The 24,318-nt window shown below is 37.8% G+C and overlaps 3 protein-coding genes across 4 annotated transcripts; 1 reads left to right on the forward strand and 2 right to left on the reverse strand.

The window, feature by feature from the left end:
• Nucleotides 1–6,387: 6,387 nt before the first annotated feature.
• On the reverse strand, nt 6,388–12,616 carry LOC124153589 (charged multivesicular body protein 3). Its single transcript, XM_046526854.1, has 6 exons — nt 12,483–12,616; nt 12,297–12,357; nt 12,028–12,207; nt 8,449–8,570; nt 7,215–7,307; nt 6,388–7,108 (listed from the first exon to the last, which is right to left on the reverse strand). The coding sequence occupies exons 1-6, from the start codon at nt 12,525–12,527 to the stop codon at nt 6,926–6,928; spliced, it is 684 nt and encodes a 227-aa protein (XP_046382810.1). The 5' UTR covers nt 12,528–12,616; the 3' UTR covers nt 6,388–6,925.
• Nucleotides 12,617–12,644: 28 nt separating this feature from the next.
• LOC124153588 (MOB kinase activator 1B-like) lies at nt 12,645–16,736 on the forward strand. 2 transcript variants are annotated; one of them, XM_046526851.1, is made up of 3 exons: nt 12,645–12,801; nt 15,206–15,306; nt 15,407–16,736. In XM_046526851.1, the coding sequence occupies exon 3, from the start codon at nt 15,420–15,422 to the stop codon at nt 16,119–16,121; it is 702 nt and encodes a 233-aa protein (XP_046382807.1). In that variant the 5' UTR covers nt 12,645–12,801; nt 15,206–15,306; nt 15,407–15,419; the 3' UTR covers nt 16,122–16,736. The 2 variants fall into 2 exon arrangements, with proteins under 2 accessions (XP_046382807.1, XP_046382808.1); XM_046526852.1 differs by lacking the exon at nt 12,645–12,801 and adding an exon at nt 12,828–13,023.
• LOC124153587 (nucleotide exchange factor SIL1) lies at nt 16,573–23,310 on the reverse strand. The gene is made up of 3 exons (XM_046526850.1): nt 23,011–23,310; nt 22,047–22,282; nt 16,573–17,699 (listed from the first exon to the last, which is right to left on the reverse strand). The coding sequence occupies exons 1-3, from the start codon at nt 23,174–23,176 to the stop codon at nt 16,734–16,736; spliced, it is 1,368 nt and encodes a 455-aa protein (XP_046382806.1). The 5' UTR covers nt 23,177–23,310; the 3' UTR covers nt 16,573–16,733.
• Between the last annotated feature and the right edge of the window lie 1,008 nt (nt 23,311–24,318).

Genomic DNA, 24,318 nt, shown 5'->3' on the forward strand with positions numbered 1-24,318 from the left:
TTATACTGCATATAGTAATCGCTTATCAAATGTATAGAAACGCGTAGTTTTGAAGGACATTCTGGTTAATAGTCAACATGTCTTGCCGAGCAATTTCCATTACGCTGAGCACCCAATTTTTCAAAAATCATCTTCAGACGCTAATATGATGATTTTTGCAACTGAAAATCATATTGGTGTCAAAACCTGCGGTTTAAAAAATTCGAACGAGTGTGTTCATTGTTGGACTAAATGGTGGATAGAAGAAATTGAAAATGCTTATAAGTGAAGAGCGCTGAAGGAGAGGTCGAGGGGAAGGAGCGCGCTCCCTCCCCTCTGTATTTCCAGCTACGAGGCTATGAGCGAAGGAGCAACGGAAGAACATGTCCGATCTTGCATGTGACGTCGTTGCCTTCAGAGTGAAGGGGCGACGGCGCAGCAATGTGATATACGCAGTTTGCGTCGCCTGAAGTTACCAGTCCGTCTCATCATGTTTGAATGCGCTTATGCTACGCTTGTTTCTTCCGAAATTGTGCTGTTTGGACTAAGTTGAATATTAGTAGCCTTGTTTTAGCTATAAATCTTTGTGTCAATCAATTAGAGCTCAAAAAATTTGAATGCCGTCAGATATACCTCGCGTTAGGTCTAATTCTTTTTAGAACCTCGTGCGTGTCATAAAATTGCTGAAAGATATCGAGATATCTTCGAGCTCAGAAGGTGACTCACCTAGCATTTGACCTCCAGAAACTTGGAGAATTGAACCTGGTAGACCGAAAAAGGTCAGTTGGTGAGATGGGGTAGGGATGAAACACGTTTCCATTGTTCCCCTGTAACTTGATATTTTCCTGTGGAGTCTCAGAAAAGAAAAAAAAGGGCAGAGGCATTGGCTGATGGAGGGCCGAGTGTAGTTCAGATAGGCTCCTTACACACACACCGATTTTGGACGACCGGTAAAATATCGGGCGATATTTTACAGTGACAATGGCCGGCAGCTAACCGGCATTTTGCCGGTGCTGGCGCGTGGTCGGTACGTGTGCAAGCTCCAATGCTCTCCCATTGTTCACTATTGGAATTTGGACGGCCGATGTTTTACCGGCCGTCCAAAATCTGTGTGTGTGCAAGGGGTCTTAAATCTACGACGTGGTTATTATCCTACGGCGCTGAGATTGCCCCGATTGTTGTCCAATCTCTTGGGAAGGTTCATGCTATGTGCCTGTCGTGTTTTGCCTTAAAATTTTCCACGGCTGCAATTCTATTGCAATACTCCTGCGAGAGCTTTTAAACAAAATTGTTCGTGAGTAGGACAAGCAACGTAGAGCGATGGTGTATGCGAAGACAGGATCGGAAATCTTCCTACTCCCTCTTATGCCGCTATTATCGCCGCAGTTATCAAAATTTCCTCTTTCAAATAGTACTGAAAGAGGAAATTTCGATAACTGCCGAAATTCCAGGCATACGTCTGCAATGCCGCACGATAGGGTAAAAAAAATGCCGCAAATTTTTTATTCTTTATAGCTTCAATCCTCAAAATAGGGGTGCGCCTCTTACACACGCTTATACGGTAGTTGTTGTTTGAATCATATCTACGAGGTCAATTATTTCATGTTTTTCATAGACATGGTATTTTTTCAGTCCCAAAAAGTCTCAGTTTCAGTCCTAGGTTTTTGTTACTTAGGACTATCAGGATTCCCTAAACAAATGTCATCCTGTGAATAAATACTTCACTGTAAACATAGAAATCAGGAAAAAATTATTCACTCAGTGATGAAACCTGAAGGTTGGTCAGGATACGTAAGTTTAGAGATTTCCCAGACTGTGCCACAGGCAAGTGAATATCACACTTCAGGGTTGGGGGTCACTTCCTTTTCCTTGTGAATCTCTTGCCCTTCATGGATAATGATGAGGGGTGCCCGAAGGCAGTGGCGGCTCGTGGGTCAAATGCTAGGGGGGGCGCACTCCACCGGGGGGTCATAAATTTTTAATATTTCGTGTATTTTATCAAGTTTTTACGGAAATCTAGGAATTAAATTTATGATGCCATATGTTCCGTTTTTTTCAACAAAAATACCTAGTTTTCCTAATAGAGCTTGATTAATAAATAATAAATGCAGTATACTCTCGGTCATACGGATCAGCTTAGTCCGGACTCTCGATTATACTGATCAATGATCTTGAAGAATAAAAATATATTTGCTGCGATATTTTGTAAATACAAACGAAAATACGTAACTTTAGGTTTTAGCGCCTACATTCTTCGTGCGGATATGCCCGCAATACATTCTGTTGTTCGTTTTGCAATCATAATGCGTTATTTGTCAAATCTATACAACATATGCTATGATTTAGGTATCAATGACACTTGTAACACCTGAGGAGGGAGGGGAGTGTCACTGACTTCCACTAGGCAACAAACACTACTAGAATGCGCGCGCTTTGCTATTGCAGATGTAAACTTTGATGGCGGTGTTCGCATTGCTTCTTGAATACAGTATGATTTAAAATCAATAATTAAACTTTTCTCACACATTTTTAACAAAATCCGAAATACTCACATGCCTTTAGTTATATTGCAGAAGTCCATCTTCTTTCCTTTTGTCCAGCAAAGTGATCAATTACACGTTCGTTGAAATCAGCGCCGGACAATAATTTCTTTCCTATTGAACACATGGCAAGGGCACTAGTCTATAAATAAACAAGGGACAACACAAAATAGGCCGACGAAAAATACGACCAAAAAGAACAAGGTGCCTGGACACAGAATTGGGACAATTTTTCCCTATATTTCCCTAAAAAAACGAGCACTGTTGATTAATTCAAAACTGTCTTCTTGAATGTACACACAGCATGAAGAAACTTCTTAATAGGCAATTACGCACAGTTAACTCCTCGAAAATGATGTCTGAACTCATTTCACTCCGTTCTTTCCGAGAGTCTGGCCGTTACTATAAGGACGACTCAAGGGAGATAGAAGTCGTGGTCCACTAATGCTGATTCAGCTGAGGGACGAATTTAAGGTCAGCAAAGGCATTCAAGCAAACAAAGGACGCCACGGACCATCTCCTTGAGTCTAAGATTCATATGTGGTAAACACACGAGACGCCAACGGATCGCTTTTGGGATAACCATTTCTTCGAAATCATTGCCATGATATAATAGAATATAAATTCTAGATCGTAAAAGAAGACAACTCTGAGCCACAGATAGGAGCTGTAAGGATCTCCGCACTGATATGAACTCTTCAAAGCCACTTAAATCAGACCCAAGTGGACATTTTCCGTCAGCCAGCTACCACTCTACGGCTGAGGAATTAGGTGAACATGAAGTAATACAACAGGGACGGCTAGAAAAATTATGAACCTACACACAAAAGGTGCATTGTACGCGGCACTTCTTGACATTCATTGAATGACTCTATTTAAAGTCGCGTTTTACGGTTTAAATCATGTTTAATCCTTCACCCTATCATGCACGCACCTATTTCTTAAATTATAAATCAGTAGGAGATGTTAACTGATTTTTCCTAATACCGCAGGTCTTTTGATAAATTTATCTGAAAAATAAATACCGCATTTCTAATCATCGGGAAGATATGAATACAACGTTAAGGGCTAAATATTATAATATTAGTTTCCCCAAGGTTCTTGAAATTCGTAATCATAACAGAAATGTGGCAAATACCTACTCGAGAGTAGTTTTCCTTCCTCGATACGGCCTTAAACTGGTTGGATTTTATGTGTTCCGGAATTCAAACACCAAAAAACGCAAGCATAATGGGATAATTTATTTACTGTAGCAATACCTACCAGTAATTAAAAATTAAACTCGTATAACTACACCTAGTACAGTGACCATTCTGATTCCGTAGGTCCCTTTTCTGTGGCAGCACCAAGTAGACGCTAGATTATACGCCCGCCCGCCTGCGCAGTGATGTCAACTCACTCGTCGCTCTGCGCAATCTCGGACGACGTCCCAAGACTTCCGTAAGGCACAATGTTAGACGCGTCATAGCACCAGCAGCCCCCACCACTACCACTCTCCATATAACTGCATGGGGATGGATTGGGACGTTCTGGCCAGCGCCCCACGGCTACAAATACGAACTTCTCGCGCTATTTCTTTTCGTGTTTTTCCAACACTTTCGATGTATGGAACTGAAAAAACGCTTTGAATAATCAGATGTATAATTATAAATTAATGGATATTTATTTTTTTTACTTTATCAAATATTTGGGAGGGGCGGCGTCCGAGAGTCCTTATGGGCAAACCGCCACTGCCCGAAGGGTTCCACAGGGTTTGATAATGGGATGAGTAAAGCAATAACTAACTCCCCTCCTTGACCTACTTCTCACCAGAAAAGATAATAGAACTACATTTGGCATCTATCACAAGCCTACCCACACTGAAAATTATATCCATCAGGGCTCCTTTGTTCATACCAGTGCTAAACTTGCATCTTTTCATCACCTAGTCCAAAGAGTAACAAGCATTCCTATTAAGAGAAATTACAATTTTAAGGAGCTGAATTACAGGAAATGAATCACTAAATTACATGGATTTAAGGAAATCATGGTTGATAACCTAGTCAAAAAAAACAAATTCAAGAAATTTATTTTGGATTCTACTACACTGACAAGTGACCAAACCTCATCCTATGTAAAACTTCCATCCACTCACTGCTAACAAGTGGCATAGAGAAGGTATTTAAAACTGTCATAACCAAAATTGCAATTAGTTACAGCAGCACTTACTAAAGAACAACAAGTACAAAGATGAGTTTTGATGACGTTTCTTCTATGCTGGTCACATCTTCAGATCAGGTATGAGTGCCAAAGATGGAAATGGCCCTATGTATATGCCATTCTCAGGTTGGCCCTCCAGAAGTTCGACCAATCAGCATCGAGGACCTCAATTTTTTGCGTTCTGTTTTGCATATTAGTCTTTTCCAGGTAGAATGTAAGGTATGTCCATCATCTCTATTGAAGTTTTCTGTTGATTTTTCGATTTGAATAGCCTCACGAATGATGCAAGGAAAATAAAATCATTCTTTGGCCAGGACCTTTGATTCCTCAATCATGATCTTATGTCCAGGATTATTGAACACGTTATACTACATGGAAAAGACTTAAAAGGCTACCTTGAGGATGGTATATAGCAGGCCATTTCGATCTTCAGCACTCACAATCAGACCTGATCTGAAGATGTGACCAGCAAAGGCCACGAAATGTCATCAGAACTCAACGTCCATGCAGCTAACCCGAAAAGCAATGGCGAGAAATGCAATCTAGCGCTGCGAAATCCTCTAGCAAAAAAACAAGTACATAATTGATACATGCAATAAATCTGGAATTTATCAGATATCTTGCTACGCTTGTCAACAACGATCACAGACGTATTCCACATAGTTCACTTTTTTCCATCTTGGAATAAGTCATTTTCAATAATCCGTCATTCAAAAAAAATTTCAATTGATGAATTTTAAAATTCTATGGTTATTTATGCACACCCTACTCTCACACTTTTTCCATGGGTTCCCTTTCATTATCACCCCCCAAATTCCCTTTGCTCTTCAAGTAATGCTGTCCTCCCATCCTCTTCACTTTCAATTTTACATTGGAAATGCCTTTTTGTTTTCAGCTCAATGAGGTGGTCACATTGTGTGCCGAAATATGTATTCGACCTGTTCTGTTTCTCATCCCCTTCTGACCATTGACGCTCTTCTTTGAGTTAATGTCTCCAGGAATGTTGAAGCCATTTTTGGGTGAGGGAATGTGTGTGTGTAAATCTACTAACAACTAGGCATCCTTAGTAGCTGGTCTCTCCAGACCTATAAAGAATCCCGAGTTGTAGAATAAGAACCCTTAGTTTTGGCATTTACAGCCCTCACTAAGAATCTTTTTATTTGTTATTTGTGTGAGTGAGTGGGTATGTCATGTGTTTATAAATGAGTTTGGCTATTCTGTTTGAAAGGCTGGGGTTTAGGTCCCTACGGTGAAACTCTCCCCTCCCGATACACATCAACACAGTGATACATTTTTACAAGGTGGGCAAGCATTGGGAGATATTACCATATTTCTCCGAATATAGTCCCCCCTCCTGATTTGGAGGCTTCAGTTTTGGGAAAAGATTTTTAAAATGTGTTCGAAATCAGTCACCCCTTCACTTTTACTACAGGCATTTTTGGAAAGAAAGGAGGGACTATGCATATTCAGATAAATACGTTATTTGGCCATTTGAGTTTTCTCATTCCATAGTAGAATAAAAGTGTTCTTCAGTTATTGGAACAACCTAATAGTTGTTTTACTAGATATTAATCTTGCATGTCCCTGTATTTTGACTTTTTTCATTTATGGCTTTCCTGTAGTATTTAATGTTGCCCAAGTGTTGCTGTGGGAATTAAGTACACCAAAATTTTGTTAACAAGAGCATATAATTTATTAGAACAAAATAAATAAGGCCTAATTTACAAAAAACTTGATCCAGTGCAAAATTATTCATAGCATTTGATTGTTAGCCTATAAATGACACATCATTAAAAATATGCAGCTGTTCATATCAGTTGAATTAACTTTTCCGTAGAAGCAGTAAAATTTGAACTTTCAAATTCTTCATATTTATTTAACATAGCTAATTCTACTACATAAGTGAAATGACCATTGTATACTACGCAACCAGTTTGAATACCTAACAACAGCCTGTACTCTAAAATCGACAAAATAAGGCATATTTCATGATTTAGATTATCAAAATCCACCGCTTATTTCAAGAATGATTTAAGTCAACTTTGTGTTAAAATTTAAAACAAGCCTTCCATGCCTGAGGGTGTTTTGCATTATCCCGACTTCACAATTACATACTCCATGAAAGAGAATGACTCAATTTCCCAGCAAATAGTAGCTTTAACTCAGCAAGAAACACTCGTAAGATAATTTTATATGCACATGTACACCTAACTTCTTAAAGCTTCAAGGCGGTTTTGCATTTCAGCAAGTTCTTCATCATTGTCCATACTGAGGGCTACTGGTTTTGATGTTGATGCAGCAGGTGTTTCTAATACTGGCTCTGCAGGGAGAGTATCTGTCAATGGTGCTGGAACCTGACCTATTTGTCCAGCAGTAATTTCCCACAATACCTGTGAAAATAGCAGTCCAACAGCAGTTAGGATAAAAGTTATTTTTGGATATGAGAAAGAGATTTAAGTTAACAATCACATGACCTAAACATGCAGCAAAGCATACCTTGTCCACTTCCTCCTGTGCCTCCTCCTCCAGCTCTTCCGTGTCCTCAATGGATTCCATTGTTTCCTCCAGCATCTCCTCAATTATACCAGCCTGAGGGAAAATGATCAACCTCTGTTGAAAATCATGGGATTCCAAACCTGAACCATTAGGTTCAGCTCACATTTGCATAGTTGGTAGAGGAACATGACTTAGGTAAAGATTAAAGCAAAAATAATCCGAGAAAAAATGAGTTTAATTTGGCATTTTTAAAATTTTATAAATTAAATGTGAAATTGTTCTGAGTACCATGCTTAAGGCACATGGTGCTGAAACTATGGTTGACATTATTTATGTTCAGAGAAAAGTAATCGACTATGCAATAGTGCATGATACAAAAACCAAAGATGTCCACACTGAACTTATTTACTTCTCTAATTTCAACAAAACCCCTAGTTTGCTTAATGTTGACCTAAATGGAACATGTATTCCACAGGTTGACGACACCATGTTTCTGGGAATGAATATCGATGCGCATCTTTCCTGGGAAAAACTTGTCTCTAATCTAGCTGGTCATCTTAGCTCTAAGTGTTTCCTAATCAGATCAATTAGATCCACTGTATCCATTGATGTTCTTCTAATTATTTACTATGGGGAATTCTACCCCCATTTACTATACACCATTCTACACTGGGGCTCTTCACCCTATGCAGTGACCATTTTTAAAATCCAAAAAAGAGCTATACGTTTGATTGCAAACAAACCATGTAGAACCCCATGTCGCCCTTTGTTTAAATGTCTCCGCGTGCTACCCATTCCCTGTGTCTACATACTTTCTGTTTTATTATATGCCAAGTCAAACTTTAAGGACTTAGCGCTAAACTCGGATATTCATAACCAGGGTACTAGGCAGCAGGGAGACTTGCATATCCCATTTGTACGTACTAAGAAAGCTATCTGTGGCTTTAAAACAATGACTCTAAGGCTTTATAACAAGTTTCCGAAGAACCTAAAAGCTCCCATGAGTTTGTCGACCTTCAAAACTAAGTGTAAAAACTTTTTATTATCCAATTGTTTCTACTCAGTTGATGAATATTTATCTTTGTAACTGCCTTTGTATTTAAACTGCCATTTTGTATATAACTTGATTTTGTATTCATGACATGCCATATACAATGTATGTACAATACTTGTCGTCTGGCAAATTAATAAATTATTATTATTATTATTAAAGAATATGCATATATTTTCCTACCTTCATCATTTCTCTTGACATGTTTCTCATAGTTTCAGCAACTTCAGGTACACGGACTAAGGTCTGCATAGCTTGCATGACATCAGTTGATTTCTGGAGACTTCCAGCAACTCTCAGTGTAGCTGGAAATATTATTTTGCAATTTATATACACTTCAGTTTATGACAGAATAGCATCAAGATACATATTGTACTAGTAAAATAGCTTCACAAATACATTAATTTTATTACTGTTGAGAGAGAAATCAACCATCAATAATTTCACTTAAAAAAAAATGATGGCAAAAAATAAAAAATGAGGCAACCAGCCATATTGAATGTAAAATTACCATGCAAAGCCAGCTTTGATGGCCTGGCTGGTGACACTAGGTTGAATTAATCTCAGCATGATAGCCATATTTTCTAAAAGGCTATCATCACGCATTAATTGAAACTCCAGAAACACTGATGCCTTGAAGTAACAAATGAAAAGAGTCAAATTCTCAGGATTTACAGCTGAATTAAGTTAAGGAAATTTTATGTTGATTATAACTTGGTATTTCCATATGGACATTACAACAGATTAGTCCACAGGATGTTGAGTAACACTGCGATGAATTGCTGAGAGACATGGAGCCAATTATCCCAATAGAAGACTGAGAATATTTTATTAAAAGGGGAGGGAAGTTAGTGCTGCAGAATATGACATGTAATGAGATCTCCAAACTGCAGACATCACATTTGTAAATACTGAGAAACAAACTGTGATTGCTGTGCTGTTGTTGCACTAGGGATTCTACACAGAAAATGATGTTGTGGATCTACTGAGAATGAGCAATGACAACTGTAATGAAACATTTCATTACTTACGTCCACTTACAGTTTACAAGTGTGGGACATTAAAAGGCTGGCTACACTTTCACAGAAACAATCTTAGGGTTCATTAGGTCAAGGGTGATGTTTAAAGGTAACCTTTGCGACTGAGAATTCCCAAAATAATTTCAGTTGAATCATTTATCATGAGTACGACCTAAATAATTTCTGCAGACTCAAACCATCCTTACTCCCACAAGATTGCAGGCATTAACTCTATGTTACAGACTACTTAATATCCCAATGACTGATTCGAGTTTCAACCAGGAATTAATGCAATTAATTCCATATGATCAAATAATGACTATAATGATCACCACATCCGTAAACTACTGGCAAAAAAAAAACAAATAAGAGTATCGCCCACCCTAACCAGTTTGCTGCCGGTCCCCAAAACAGAACCCACACGGTGATGCAAATTACCTTTCCTTGGCCCCCTGTCTTACAGTTTTCACAACCTCATCCCCAAAGACAAATACCGAGTGTGTTTTTACTCCCCGACCTCCCTAGGTAAAGTGATTTTAACTCTAACGATAAAGTGCATCCTGAAGACAAAAGTGGCATCTATGCCCTGACATGTGATGAGTGCAATGGTGGGTACGTTGGTCAAACGGGCTGCAAATTTAAAACTCGTGTTGATGAACACAAAAGAAGTGCTCGTTTGAAAGACTCCAAATCTCATTTTTCTAAGTACCTGTCCGAATCCGGCCACAACAGTGATTTTAATATTAAACTTTTACATGTACATGACAAAAGTGTAAAACTGGATATTTTTTAGAAATCACCAAATGCACTCTTACACGTAACACCAAAATTTTAAATGATATGGCTGTATTCAAATGTTCTAATTTTTTAATCTACTGTTTTAAAATCTGGCTTCTTCCTTGACAATCCTCCTCCTCCCCTCTCCATTAACTTTGTTACCACTTGACCTGTTTTTGACCCTCCATTCAACCAACAAAGCCCAACCCCCCTCCTCTTTTAGTTCCCCCCCTCCTTCCCTCACACTATTGTTGGGTATATTAGGCTGTACGTTTTACGCTATTGCTCTGTTAGTCTTGATAGTGACAGTATAAACGTCGAAACTAGTTGACAGCTAATTATAAAAAGTTTGTGGAATAGTACTGGGTTTTGTTTCACCATGAACTAAATAATTCACTTTATATTGCCCATATAGCAGGAAAAATAAGAGCTTCAACCTCTGAGTAGTGCATTGCATTGAAATGGCTGGATAGTGCATGTGCTATCTGCCATTCTATGCACTTACATCTGACAAAATATGATTCTTGATGGGTAAGACACTAGTTTCTTGAATGAATGTCTCAGCAAATGATATAATAATAATTATTATTGTAATTTCACTAATGCTAACAGGTTCCCCCACACAAAAGCATTTCAGTATATACATGAAACACATTAAAAACCACCCATACTCTGGGTACCTATGCGGGACTCAAACCCATAATCTACAGCTTCCAAGGCGAGACACATCCACCACTACCGTAGCTGTCAGAGAGGGCAAGATGTGGAGGGAAATTAAAAGAGGTTGATTCAAACCTTAAGAGAAAGGATAGTTGATGGTGAACTGATTAAGGAATAATTAGCATTTCATTTACAATCACCAATTATGTGAATTACATAAGGGGACCAACAGGTTGGAATACCCAATTACATTCCTTTGGCTTCGTCCATAGTTATGATGGATATTTTTCATTGTCAATAAAAAACACATTGAAAATTTCTGCTGTTTGTTAAATTTCATGGTTGGTTTCAATGCCTTTTCATAATTATCAATATAAATATGGTAACAACACATATTTTTCCCGGCACAGAGATCGGCTTCCATCTGTGTTCAATTTTACTCATAGCAGGGTCGTAGCCATAAATTTTCCTGAGGAATATCTATATAAATGTGGGTTGCCTTCGCAGATATTCAATTGCCAATTTGCACGCATCGGAAAACTATACATTTCATTTAGTCAACCTTAAATTTCATTTTCATTATGCTGAAAGTTAAATTCATCCTTTGCTATTACCAGGTACACATTAAGAAATGCAATAACTTACAATACAACAGTACAATAAAAAAAAATGGAAACTCAGAGGATAGATGCTCCTGAGTTTAAGGTGTCCTCAGCAGGTGTATGGCAGTAAGGCGCCACTTGGGAAAACATTTCAGGGAGGGGTGGGGAGATGAAGCCCACAAAGCTCTCCCCCCCCTTTCCATGTGCCTGACTCCCAGAATATTTGCCTTTGAGCAAGACTCCTAGATACTGAGTCCCTCACAAATGTATCTTGCGTAATGAATAACAAATTTTTGCGGCATATATTTGTTATAAAATGGGAAATAATGTATAAATTGCATTATGTACTGAAAAATTACAAATAGTGGGGAGGAGTCGAAATATTTGCAATCATTTAAGCAGTGGTAAGATGAAGCTTGAACAGCCTCCTCATAAAACTTCAATAGACTTCAACGCTTGAAACGTACTGTAAGATACGAGAGTATATGCCTCACAGGTTCCTCATGACGGTGAATTCGAGAGGAAGCGTGAGTGTTATTATATAATTAATCTGGGCCCATACCCAAATGCAATTTAAATTCTTATCCAAATTATATTCTTATAGCTGTCAATCAAAAAATAGGGATACCTAATTCAATTGAATATGAAACAAATGCTACCGTACATCATCCATACAACAGAATATGATATAAACCTCTCCTTACCAAGTTGATTTTTCATCTGCATTTGGACCGAATTCAAATGAGCTTTTGATGTGTATATTTTGGCGATTGCTTTCCTGGCTCTAATAACTTCTTTGGCCAAAATGACACACACATCCTTATCCCCTTTCTTAGCAGCTTCTTTAAGAGATCTCTTCACCTTCTCCTCTTCCCTTTGAATTGCTGTGGATAAGTTAAACAGACTTCGGATCAGGAATTCATACATTAATTCACAGATATGATGAGTAGAAAAACCAAATAATAATACATACCTCTTATTTGCCGATCTAATTGATATCCCTCTTTTCTTAATTTATGACACCACTCATTGACCTGTCAAAATAAATGTACAACTTATGACGACTAAAAGTTAGCACATTAATTTTTCGTATAACACGAATCGCCGTTCTGCGAAAATATTAATTGTGAAAGCAATGGGCAAAATCAGCAGTACTTACCAAGTCTTTAGGATTTTTCTCGGGTGTTTTCCCAAATAATCCCATTTTGGAAAGATGGTAAAATTTTCATGAAAACACAACGCCTTGCGTTAGTCATTTCCCTTTCTATTTGTAAAAAAAAGAAAGTCAAACAGTTTTACCAACGGTGCCAGATATCAGGAAATTGCATTGGGGATTTCACCATAGTGTTGCACAATTAGAGATTTAACATTGAATGGTTGAATAATTTCTGCTCTGAGCCAGAGACTTTGAATATTACGGACGTGAAGTGATACGTTTTGGAATACAAGATTTTAGAAGACGGTTCGTGAGATTTAAGGTACAGTACGCCTTATTTGTTCTGCTACAAGTTTTCTTCTCCTAGTTTCGACGTCGTATTACTTCACGGGAGAAAAACTTCTTTGTTTTCGTGGAACGCAAATGACTTCCATCCACTATTGTACACATATTTCCCGATGGATTTATTTCGTACCCAAAGGAAGTTGCTTAAGTTTTTTAAATCTTCGCAAAATATGCATAACGCATTTTGAAGTGAGGTTGAGTGCGTATTATTTCCTTTGTTGAACGTAATTGTGACTGGTAATATTTACAATGGATATTCATGCATTTAAAGGCCTTACCATGAACCTACATTCACTAATTGCAGCGTAATAGAGTGAAATCCATCGGTATTTGTGTAGAACTGAACGCAGGAATAGCTAAATCTCTCGTCAATCTATCCATTTTACATTAAGTGAATGAGTTATGTCCAATGAAGGACAACAATTGGAAATCTGTGATAATGTATTTTGTATCTGGTTCATGATATTTTTTGTTTCATGATGCCCACTTCCTTATGTCGAATACACATGTATGTAGATCGTCAAAGTTATTGATCTATTCATTTGGAAAAATATGGTTACACGAATTACTTTTCAGGTTCGAATTTCCGTAGTAATTAATAAGTCCTTTGTAAGTTTCCCATTCTATGATTTAATTCCTTTTAAATTCTCCCGATTGAGCGTGATTTGGTAGCTTTGTAAGGATCGAGTGACAAAGTTCTCAGTCTCTCCGTTGTTGGAATAAGTGTTCAGAAGAAATTGTGTGAATATCGTAATGCTTTTACTTGGAATTTTAAGGAAAATTAGTCATTCTATTTTCTCTTAACGCATGAACGGTCTTTGAATGACATCGTTTACCAAAGAAATGCCTACGATAGGAACCTAGCGTGAGGCTCTCGAGTTTAGCAAGTTTTCCTTTAAGTTTATCAATAAAACATATTTAGTAAAGTCTTAAATCAGCCGTTTGACATTATTTTAACGAGAAATGTATCATATAGGTAAAATTGTATCATCCGATTTTATTATTTTTTGAAGCTGTCATCCGTCGGTGCTATTGAGACATTTACTCTTACACCCATACCTATTTGTTTACTTCCCATAGCAATCCCAGGGAGCGTTTAATACCATTGCTTTATTAGTGAGTTTTGAATTTTTGAAAAATTATGCGTGGGCGATTAATTTGAATCCCGTTACTAAAGCGTCAATGGAGGTAAACATTATAAGTAGGTCAAGTGCCAAATATTGGAAAAGGTAAACATTCAACAGGAGACCATACGCTATTTGCTCGGGGAATTACTTTGTACCTTCATCGAAGAAATGTAACCGTGGTAATCAGAAAGTAGTCGAAAATTAATCGTTTAACACATACGTTTAAACCATTTTAAGTAAGTTATCGCGAGTGAAACAAGATTTTATGGAATGCTGGGAGGCGTATACTTAATTATCCTATATAGAATGCCAGCGTTAAGGAGAGGTTGAAAATATCCCTATCGGTAATCTAGCCCTGAGGTAAAATAGTTTAATGAGTTCAGAATTTTCTGTACTGGTTAAATATCTATAACCTCTTAATAGCTTGGACTCACCCATAAATTAAGTTCATATGAAGTGCTGGTTACACGGTACATTAACACGTACAAGTCAATGTACGTTTGCATGAATGATTTTGGTGGACCTGGAACGGAACATGTACAAATGCATGAACCAAATTAGAACAGGTTCTATTTTCTGTGCATGCATTCGCACGAGTTGGGTGGTTACATGGTGTATTTTGGCGTTCATTCTTGCATTCATACATTTAGACATTAACCCGTATGTGTTAATGTGTTGTGTAACCAGGCCTAGAGAAACTGTACTACTCAATGGCATTGGGGTTCCTGGTACAATTTCATCCATCTATCCTCACATCTTTAAGAAATGAGAATATTTGTGGCCTATGGCGAGGTCCCCCTCCTACAGTTGAGCTGACCATTATTACCCCATTACACATAGAAGGGTTAATTAAAAGGTAGGCTATGTGGTCAGACAGGGAAACCTCAGTAGCAAGAGGTAATAAAAAGTTCCTGCAGAAGTGAGCACTCAGCATGCTCATAAGATCGGTCCTGAAAGCAAGAGGCATTTGCAGGTATTGCTGAAGGTTCATATTAATATCGTATGGAAAGGCATTGGTGTGAGTCGAAAATTGAGGGCAGTGATTGGGCACGCTATTCATTCCTGAAGGCACAATTTTCTCATCGGTGAAAATGTTGTCATAATCTCTATTCTCTTGAGTTTAATGGTCCTGCTTGTTAACAAGGAGAGATTTGCTTCTGGGCATGTCAGTAGTAGTAGTTATATTTCTATTTTCAGTAGATTACTCATAATCTAGATATTATATTCTTTTGTATTTCACCTTTAAAATTTCAGGATCTGGCTCTGAGTGACTGCAGTACTAGCGTTGAAGTTTTAAAGTTGTGTAAAGAAGCCATATGTTCTGATGGGAGCAGTCCTTAATGACTCAATAAAAAGTAAGTTAAACCCTGGACTTGTCATACCTGAATTGTTGCCAAGTGAATACACTTGGGATTTGAATACTGGGTAATAACATAAAGGTCTTGGGTTTCACAGGCACTGCTATTATATGTGGACATCAAACTACATCCTGAGGTGCAGCAATTTATTTGCCAACATGAGTTTCTTATTTGGCAGCAGGTCCTCAAAGACTTTTAAACCAAAGAAAAATATTCCAGAAGGATCTCAGCATTATGATTTAATGAAGCATGATGCAGCTACCTTAGGTTCAGGAAACCTGAGGCAGGCAGTTATGTTACCCGAAGGAGAAGATCTAAATGAATGGGTGGCTGTTAACATTGTTGATTTTTTTAATCAAATTAATATGCTATATGGAACCATAACAGAGTTTTGCACAGAAGACAGCTGCCCAATCATGTCAGCTGGGCCCAAGTATGAATACCATTGGGCTGATGGTCACACAGTCAAGAAGCCAATAAAATGCTCTGCTCCCAAGTATATTGATTACTTAATGACTTGGGTTCAAGATCAGTTGGATGATGAGACCTTATTCCCGTCTAAAATTGGGGTACCTTTTCCAAAAAACTTTTTATCAATTGCTAAGACCATTTTGAAGAGATTGTTCAGAGTGTATGCTCATACTTACCATCAGCATTTTTCTGAAGTTGTCCAACTTGGGGAAGAGGCTCATTTGAACACTTCATTCAAGCACTTCATATTTTTTGTCCAGGAATTTGATTTAATTGACCGTAAAGAACTAGCACCATTACAGGAGCTGATTGAAAAATTATCATCAAAAGACTCTCGATGACTTTTATATGTACTTTTGGCAGTGTGACTTAAGTAATGGGTATGAGAGATTGTTGGCTATTGAACTTTATAATCGTAATCTCAATGTTTATAGTTAAGAAAGCATCAGAATGATTACGAATCATCATGGTTTAATTATTCTTTTGGTAAATACTGTAAACGGGAGGTGTTCTCAGTTGCCTTGACCATGGCTTTTGGTTTGTACAAAAGCAAATATCATAGGCTAAGCAATTGAGGTGTGGTAAGGGTCCATGTGAAAGGTATATTACTAAAATGCTTTTCATCCCTGTAAGTGATACAGTGACTTGTTGTGTTAAACACGATGACATATTTTGCCATGCACTAAGGTGAGCAGCATTTCTTAATTTAAGTTATTATTTTATACCTAAATTGATGTTATCACAAGTACAAATGAGGTATTTTTGCAAGGAACTAGTGGTAAATCATGTCAATATTTTTAAGTATTTATTTAAGAAATAAGAATTTTTTCTTCATGAAAATATGAATGTACAAACATTAAAGCTATAGCTTTTCTAACAACTCAATATGAGCGAAAAAAAAAATTAAAACCTTTCAATGGTTTGTGTTATAAAAATAAAATTTACAGCACAAGTCATAACTCTTCTTTCATTAACCTCAACCGCTTCCCGACATGAGAAATTAACTCAGCCATTCCTGAGAAGTAGCCACTAGGTGATGAAAGAGAATCATCAGGGTCACTTGTGGGCACTTTCTGAAGCTCAGCTACAGAGAGATCAGCATAGCGCTTTTCTGCCTGAAAAACAGTGGGAGCAGCCAGCACAAATTCGGAACGACATGTTTCCCAATAGGCGAGCATTGCCTCTGCCCCTTTCTCTACAGCATCATGGTCATCTTCCAATGTCAGGAGGGAAGGGAATAATTTGCACCAGTTATGGGAAGTAATTTGTTCTGCAAGTCCAACTTGAGAATACTGTAATCTCGCTTCCCCTTCAGCTTGCTGATGCTCCAGAATCATATCATGTAGCAAGGTGACAGCTTTTATTCTGGCACGCCTTAGTAAATTCAGATCATCCCAAGCTTTGCTTCCCATTTTGGGAAAATCATCAAACAACTCGGCCAATATGGCAGGCCCTCCATATTTCACAAATGTCTTTTGAGCAAGGGGAAAGCGGCGAATGATGCATGAGAGCGCATGCAATGCTGATGATGACAGCTGAGGTTCTTTTACCAATCGCAATGCCCTTTCCACTGCACCTGCTTCTAGAGCGGCAATCTGCACTTTGGGATTACTTTGGGTTGCAGATCCTAGTAATCTCAGAGCCATTATGACAACTTCATTGTTTGAAGAGTTGATAGCAGGCAGTACTATGGATTTGATGCCACCATCTTTAGCAAAATTAACAGCATTATCAGTTTGATGCAGAAGATACTCCAAATCTGTTAATATATTTACTATCTCTTTAGATTGAGTGACTTCTTTGAACCTTTCCCACAACTCTGATATAATCTCCGAATCAGTTTTTATGGAAAGTTTCAAATCTTTGAATTCCTTTTTTAATTCCTCGTAGGATCTAAAATTCTTTTTGACATCATCTTCCTGAAAGAAAAGTAAAATGTGACTGTTAATTCATGATACAGGGATAATACATACCTCAATGTTTTTCCCTTAACTTCACAAGTAAGTGGGTTCTTAAAAAGAAGTTCTCCACTCAAATTGTCTACATTAGTGACCTTGCTAAGGAAAGGTGAATACCAGGCATTGTAGTGCCATTTGCTATTTTAAACAATAGCTAAATATTAATGGAACAATATTTCTTGGAATTTTACAACATTAAATTCCTAGGAATGAGTTATATAATTACACAGCTTTTTCTTTTATTTTTTTGTAAGATTTTAACAGTATTAGAATTAGAAGATGATTTAATATAACTATGTAGATGAAATAATAATAATAAAATAAGATATAATAATAAGAAGATGATATAATAATAAAACTTAGGTAGCATGGATTTCAGTCTTCAGGTAAGATGTTATAAATACATGCGCCAATAACAAAATAAAGTTGCTGTCTCACTGAGCAACTTACAGCTATGAAGCACAGGTTAATTAGTTTTCTCCTAACAGGAATTTTTATTTCTAAGAATCTAAGTTCTAGCTGGTACTTGAAAATCATTATGTGTAATAGGATATTATATGTTACTGAGTGACATGAAGAAAAATCTCCAAATAATACTAGCATATTTTTATTGCCCAACCCATAATTTCAACATGTGTCACATATGATAAGTAGGATTTTTTATAAATATGGAATGTTGGGTATTGAATTAAAGCTTACTCAAAATCAGAGCTGACATGTTTGCTTTTTGGTTGAGATGATAGGAAAGTAAAGGTGAGTGTGATGGGTACAAAGCATGGGCTTACCCAGCATGGGGCAGGACAGGCAACTGCCCCCCCCCCCCCTATAAGCAAAAATAAATTTCGTTCAAAACAAAAGTTATGAACAAATTTTCCTTTTGAAGAAAAGTGATATTAGTATAAGACATGGAACTAAAATAAACAGCATTATTCTTTCAAGCAAATAATTATAGAAAACTAATAAATTGCTGTCATAATTCCCTTAAAATTTTGGTTTCATTAACCTTTTCTGTGCAAAAAAGTTACAACTTGAACAACCACAGCTAGTTTTGCCCCCCCCCCCCCCCCCCCTCAACCCCCAAGTTTTGATTCTGGGTACGTCCATGGTACAAAGGTTATTTCGATTCTGACATGCGAGAGTAATTTCTAATTTGTCTAAAAAAATCTAACATTTTCCAGAAAATGGTTATGAGGAGGCTTAAAAATAAAATCATCATCATACCAGAGCACGTATCTATTCTGCTTAATTGCTCTTTTTAGGGGACATTACTCCCTTAAAATTTACGTTATCAGCTTATATTTTTCAGGCAAAGTAGAACCTAGGTAATTATAACCATTATCTGATGTTTGAAAATTTTACCTAGGTATTTTCTGAGATTAATATTTTTAAATATTTGAGATACAGGCAAATGTTTGCAAAATCTGCTGATACCGTATAAGCACGTGTAAGAGGCGCACCTTTTTTTCCCAGAAATTGCAGCAGGAAATGGAGGTGCACCTCTTACACAAACTTCTTATATTCCCCTCCTCCCCTTCCCCGGTTGCAAGCCCAAAAGGAACTGAGTGGCCTTGGTTTTCTGGCTGAGTCAGTCATCTAAAAAACAAGCGGGAGGCAGGAGAGTTTTTCCCTTATTGACATATTTTTACAATGCTCCTGCTTGCGTTTCTTACTCGTAAGCATCGTGCAGTCACGTCGGTAGGTACCTCAGATGTGAACATGGAAAAGATCGCACGGGACATTTCGCTCCGGAGGGCTCGCTAAATTTACTGCTACGAGTGGGCATACCGCTACATTTATACTGCATATAGTACTCGCTCATCAAACGTAGAGAAAAGCGCAGTTATGAAGGACAATACCTGGTCAATAGTCAACATCTGTCTTGCTGAGTAATTTCCATTACGCTAAGGGCCTCCTTTTTCAAAAATCATCTTCAGAATCTCCGAGTGCCATATATATTGTGTAAATTTACCTGAAAAACGCCGTGAGAATTATTAGTATTGAAGGTGGAAAATTCGATGAATGTCGAAAGTCTATGCTTAAGTCTGCAACACCGTGCGATAGGATGAAAAAAATCCCTAAAAGTTTTTTTTCTATAGCTCCGATGCTCAAAATAGGGGTGCGCCTCTTACACGTGTGCACCTATTACACACACTTGTACGGAAGATGGAGGAAAAATTAAAGTAAGGGAACAGGCAATGGATAATAAGGAAAATATTTCAGCAGACATCTATCCTTTAAAATTTGAGCAAGTGCTAAATTAAGCTTAAGGGATGCTGACAAGTTCATCCTGAAGGGGCCCTTAGAGTCTAACAAGATCATTTGATATTCAAGGGTACGTAAAAGCTCTTTGGGAATATTTTGGGGCCTATAGTGTAGTTCAGGTTCCTTATTCTAGAGTGGCGCATTGCAATCTGCATTGCTCACTTCTCAATGATGAGGTGGCTTTCACTGGAGGTATTCCATACACGTCGGACCCAGGCCATGACCCTCCACCCAAACTTAATGCTGAATCTGCCCCTGCTCATGTGAATCTATCATAACTGCAATTGTTGAGCAGAAAATAAGTAGACAGTTTGACTATTCTTGGGTAGGAGAACTAAGGAATGGTAGAATATTTTACATGATCATAGCATTGGCAAAGATTATAATATTTTTTGCATGTAGATTCCTTTGAATTAGTTGTGAGCTTTTATAATGATTCATTCTGGTATAGTCATGAAGACTTATTCGCAGAGTAACGTGACGAGATTTTGGGACACCTCATGATGAATCAAGAGGAGCTACTGAGAAAAGGATTTTTAATTAGTATAAGGATTTCAGTTCAATAAAGGCTGTTGGCAGGCAAGATGGGGCAGATGGCACCAAAAGTCATGTCTAAAAATCGGACAGCAATTAAACATGTAGAGAATCTAATTATTTATTATGAAGAACTGCATATATTACATGATTGAATTGGCTAACTAGGTTAGAAATCAAGAACAAGCAGAAACTGTAGAAAAGGGTCACTTCCACAAAATTTCATTTCCTAGGAGACCTATTATTAACATAAAAAACTCCCACAAAACCAAGGGATCAGAAGGCCCAGAAGCCCTATTATTTCTGGAAAAAAATGGTAATCTTTAAGAATTGATGAATTCCACCGTCTATAAGCTGCCAGACCTCAGACGCATTATTGCTAAAAGGTATTGCATACCACCACAGCACCAGGGAAAGGAAAATATCCTCCTCACTTCCAGTAGAAAGCCCTTAATCTGCCCCTGATAAAAACCATGTTCAACTCTCAGAAGTTCATATTGGGTTTGGGTGATCATGGTAAAAACTTGTGTGAATATTGCTTTGGGAAAGGTGAAAGAGGGGAGGGGTAAAAAATAGCTTGTGATGGTGGAATAAAAGATGAGTTACGGGGTATTGCAGGAATATGCTGGGGTGACACATAAGAGGGGAGCATAATGCTAATAACAATGAATACTGAACTCCATAATTTCCCAAGATAACTATCTTTAGCCTCTTTTATGAGTTCACCCATTATACCATCTATTCCTTCCAGAAGTGGTGGAGGAAACACACATTGGAAGAGTAAGGGATAGCATTTCTAGACCATCATAAATTTTCCAATGATGCCATGCTCCCAAATCCATCTCTTTCAGATGCCTCACCCTATCTAATGAAGCTACTGCAATGCAACTTCCTTTCTAACCACCCCATGTATCATCGCACAAATCCCTATTTCATTGGATCACAAATGCAATTCCAAAGGGTGTTAGTGAGACAAAATGACCACAGTTTGTGAGAGACTGTGAGTGTATGATGTTGGCTGAATGTGTACCATAGTTACATGGAAAACAGGCGGATTTAGGGGGTGAGCACTGCCCCCCCCCCCCCCAGATGCTTAAAATATAGACAAGATTTTTATTACGGCTGTCATTACGTTTGTTTTATTTTGTGTATTATGGAGCTTCTATCATTTAATTCGATATTAATAACTTTCATATCAAAACAAAGAGAATATTTTCTGCAGTAATTGTTGTATTTTGTTTTTAATCTCAAGTATGAAAAGACCTGTCACACCCTCGTGCCCCCAGAAAAAAATCCTGGATCCGCCCCTGATAGAAAACATAATTGGGAAAAACGTTTCAATGCAAACGCTTTGATATATGTTGCCAGAAATGGCTCTCAAATCTATTTAAACCGGAATTTTTCTTATGTCAACTAATGTATAGATAATTCCTACAGTGACATTAATTAGTTGAATTCGAAAAACTCAAAGAATAGATTTCAACACTTTGAATTGACATCTTGAACATTTACCTCAGAATTTGATTCCCAGACCTCTTCTGGTATTTTATGAAGTTTTTCTTGGAGCTGAGCATGGTTGAAAGTATTTTTGCTGTGGGTACTAGCTTCAACAGTTTCAAAATCAGAACTCTTCTCTGGAACTGAAGTGAGAGCTGTGTGTTCCCCGTTGTCTTCATCTAAGAGCTTAGCTTCCACAACACCAGTTTGAAGATTTAGCCTTGAGTGTATCCCAGCTGGAATGGCTTGTCCTAGAATGAAATAGATGCTTAATTCTAAGGGATTCAAATGATGAAGATTTAATATAAGTAAAAGAATTAACGAATTTCATCTCCTGAGTGCCAAAATATCAGCTGATTCCAAGTCGTTTCCTAATGTATGTGTCAACCACTGACTGTAAGGAAGTTTGATCCCTCGGTAAGCCCAAAACAAAGCTAAAAAGGTTGAGAAGTTAGGGGCTTTATACCCTAGAAAAACCATTTCTATTTGCACCTCTTCAAACACTCATAGCAACTGACTATTTAATGGTGGTACACTTACTTAAAATTTGATATCAGGTTGTTGATTCGTTACCAAATACCTGTTTATAATGAGATACAAGATACCACACAGCAGCTAGTATCTCAGAGGCATCACAAGGGACATTATGATCTCATAAGCACGTCCATTTACAACCCATTTATGTGGGTGCTAATGAGATTTTATAAACCTCTTCAGTGACGTATGTGAATGGTAACATTTATGACCGTAAAATATATTCTTTATCTAGCTCAATTCACCTGTTATTCTCATCAATTGTAAGGGTATATATTAGACTGATCAGATATATATCTGGGACGCCTGCATAGGTATGTGATCATGACGTGCGAGAGATCCTCAATGCTTAATGGGTTAGACACGGGGAAATTCAAGAAATCTGCCAAACTAACGGATGAAAAATTGCAAACGTTATCTTGTCACCAATTAGCTTATTGCTTACCTTTTCGTACTCTCTGCCATTCTTTAGTGGGGATAAAGGGGACGTTTTCTGCCCCTTCTTCCTCGTCAGAGATTTTATTTATCTCTGATTCACACCACGTAACGCACACAAGGCAACAAATTAGGATAAATACAGCAATCCGTTCACCCATTCCAAAAGGTGACATGTTTGAATTCTTGCAAAAGTCGAGGGAAACGTGAGGGAAACTTTCCACCACTTTCAACTATCACACGAAAACTAAGCTAAACAAAAAACTTGGGCACCTTGACAACTCGTCCACACGGATATTATAATCCTGTAGTGTTTTGCCTCGTTCACATTACGATCGTCCGAGCCGTCGTCGTAACTATCGTGCATTCACATTACGATGGTTGAAACCTGTGCTGCTCTCTAGTGCTGACATCTAAAGTGAACGGGAAATTGATGATTAGCAAAGCTGTTGAAGTTTGCATTGACAAGATGTTACTGTTTTCAACGTGTATTTACCGAATAATTTTTCTTCCGCTCATATTCTTCCTTCCTAGGACAAATCCATGAAAATAATAGAGCTTAACGAGCTTTTCGTCCTTCTCTTGTTGCTTCCGTTTCCGGTCTCCCAGCGCCTAACCATAGTAAAGTGGCAACGTTCGGAACTACGTCAACTATAGTCAGAACTTGCATTCACACGGCTAGTTCGGTCAACTATCGTTAGGACGACGGCTCGGACGATCGTAATGTGAACGGGGCATTTATATCAACACAATTCACGTCTGTAAAGTTCTTGTCTGCAATCTTTGGTAATTTGGGCTCTGCGGAATACTGTATTCATTTTATACCAGCCCACGAATCGCTGAACATCCAATCACAATCGTTGATGGAGGTGAGATACCTTCCCTTTGGTCCAATGAAAATAGAAAACGTTTCCTTAATAAATGGCGGACTATTTGTGTCACTCCTTCGCGAATTTCATAAGCGCCACCCTGAAGCTATTTCAAGAATAATTTAGTTGTATTGTTAACAGTAGTTCATGCGCAGAGACAATTACGGAAAGAATATCTGCCGTCGTTCATATTCATACATTAAGATCTTATCACATTTATCCAAAAATCAACCTTTTTGAACAAGGTGACGCAATTTAAAGAATTTTGTGCGAGGACTCGCTTATGAGAGTTGACCATGAACATTGAGGATTTTTTCTAGAAAGTACTCATATCAAAATTCACTATCAAGCTCTATAATCTACTGTTTTTCTTGAATTGACGGAAAAATCAGATCATGCTTGGGAATTGAAACAGTAAAAATAGATCTCACTTTTTTTAACAGCCGCAT

Source organism: Ischnura elegans, chromosome 2 (genome assembly GCF_921293095.1).
Source record: "Ischnura elegans chromosome 2, ioIscEleg1.1, whole genome shotgun sequence".
Classification (NCBI taxonomy): Eukaryota; Metazoa; Arthropoda; class Insecta; order Odonata; family Coenagrionidae; genus Ischnura; species Ischnura elegans.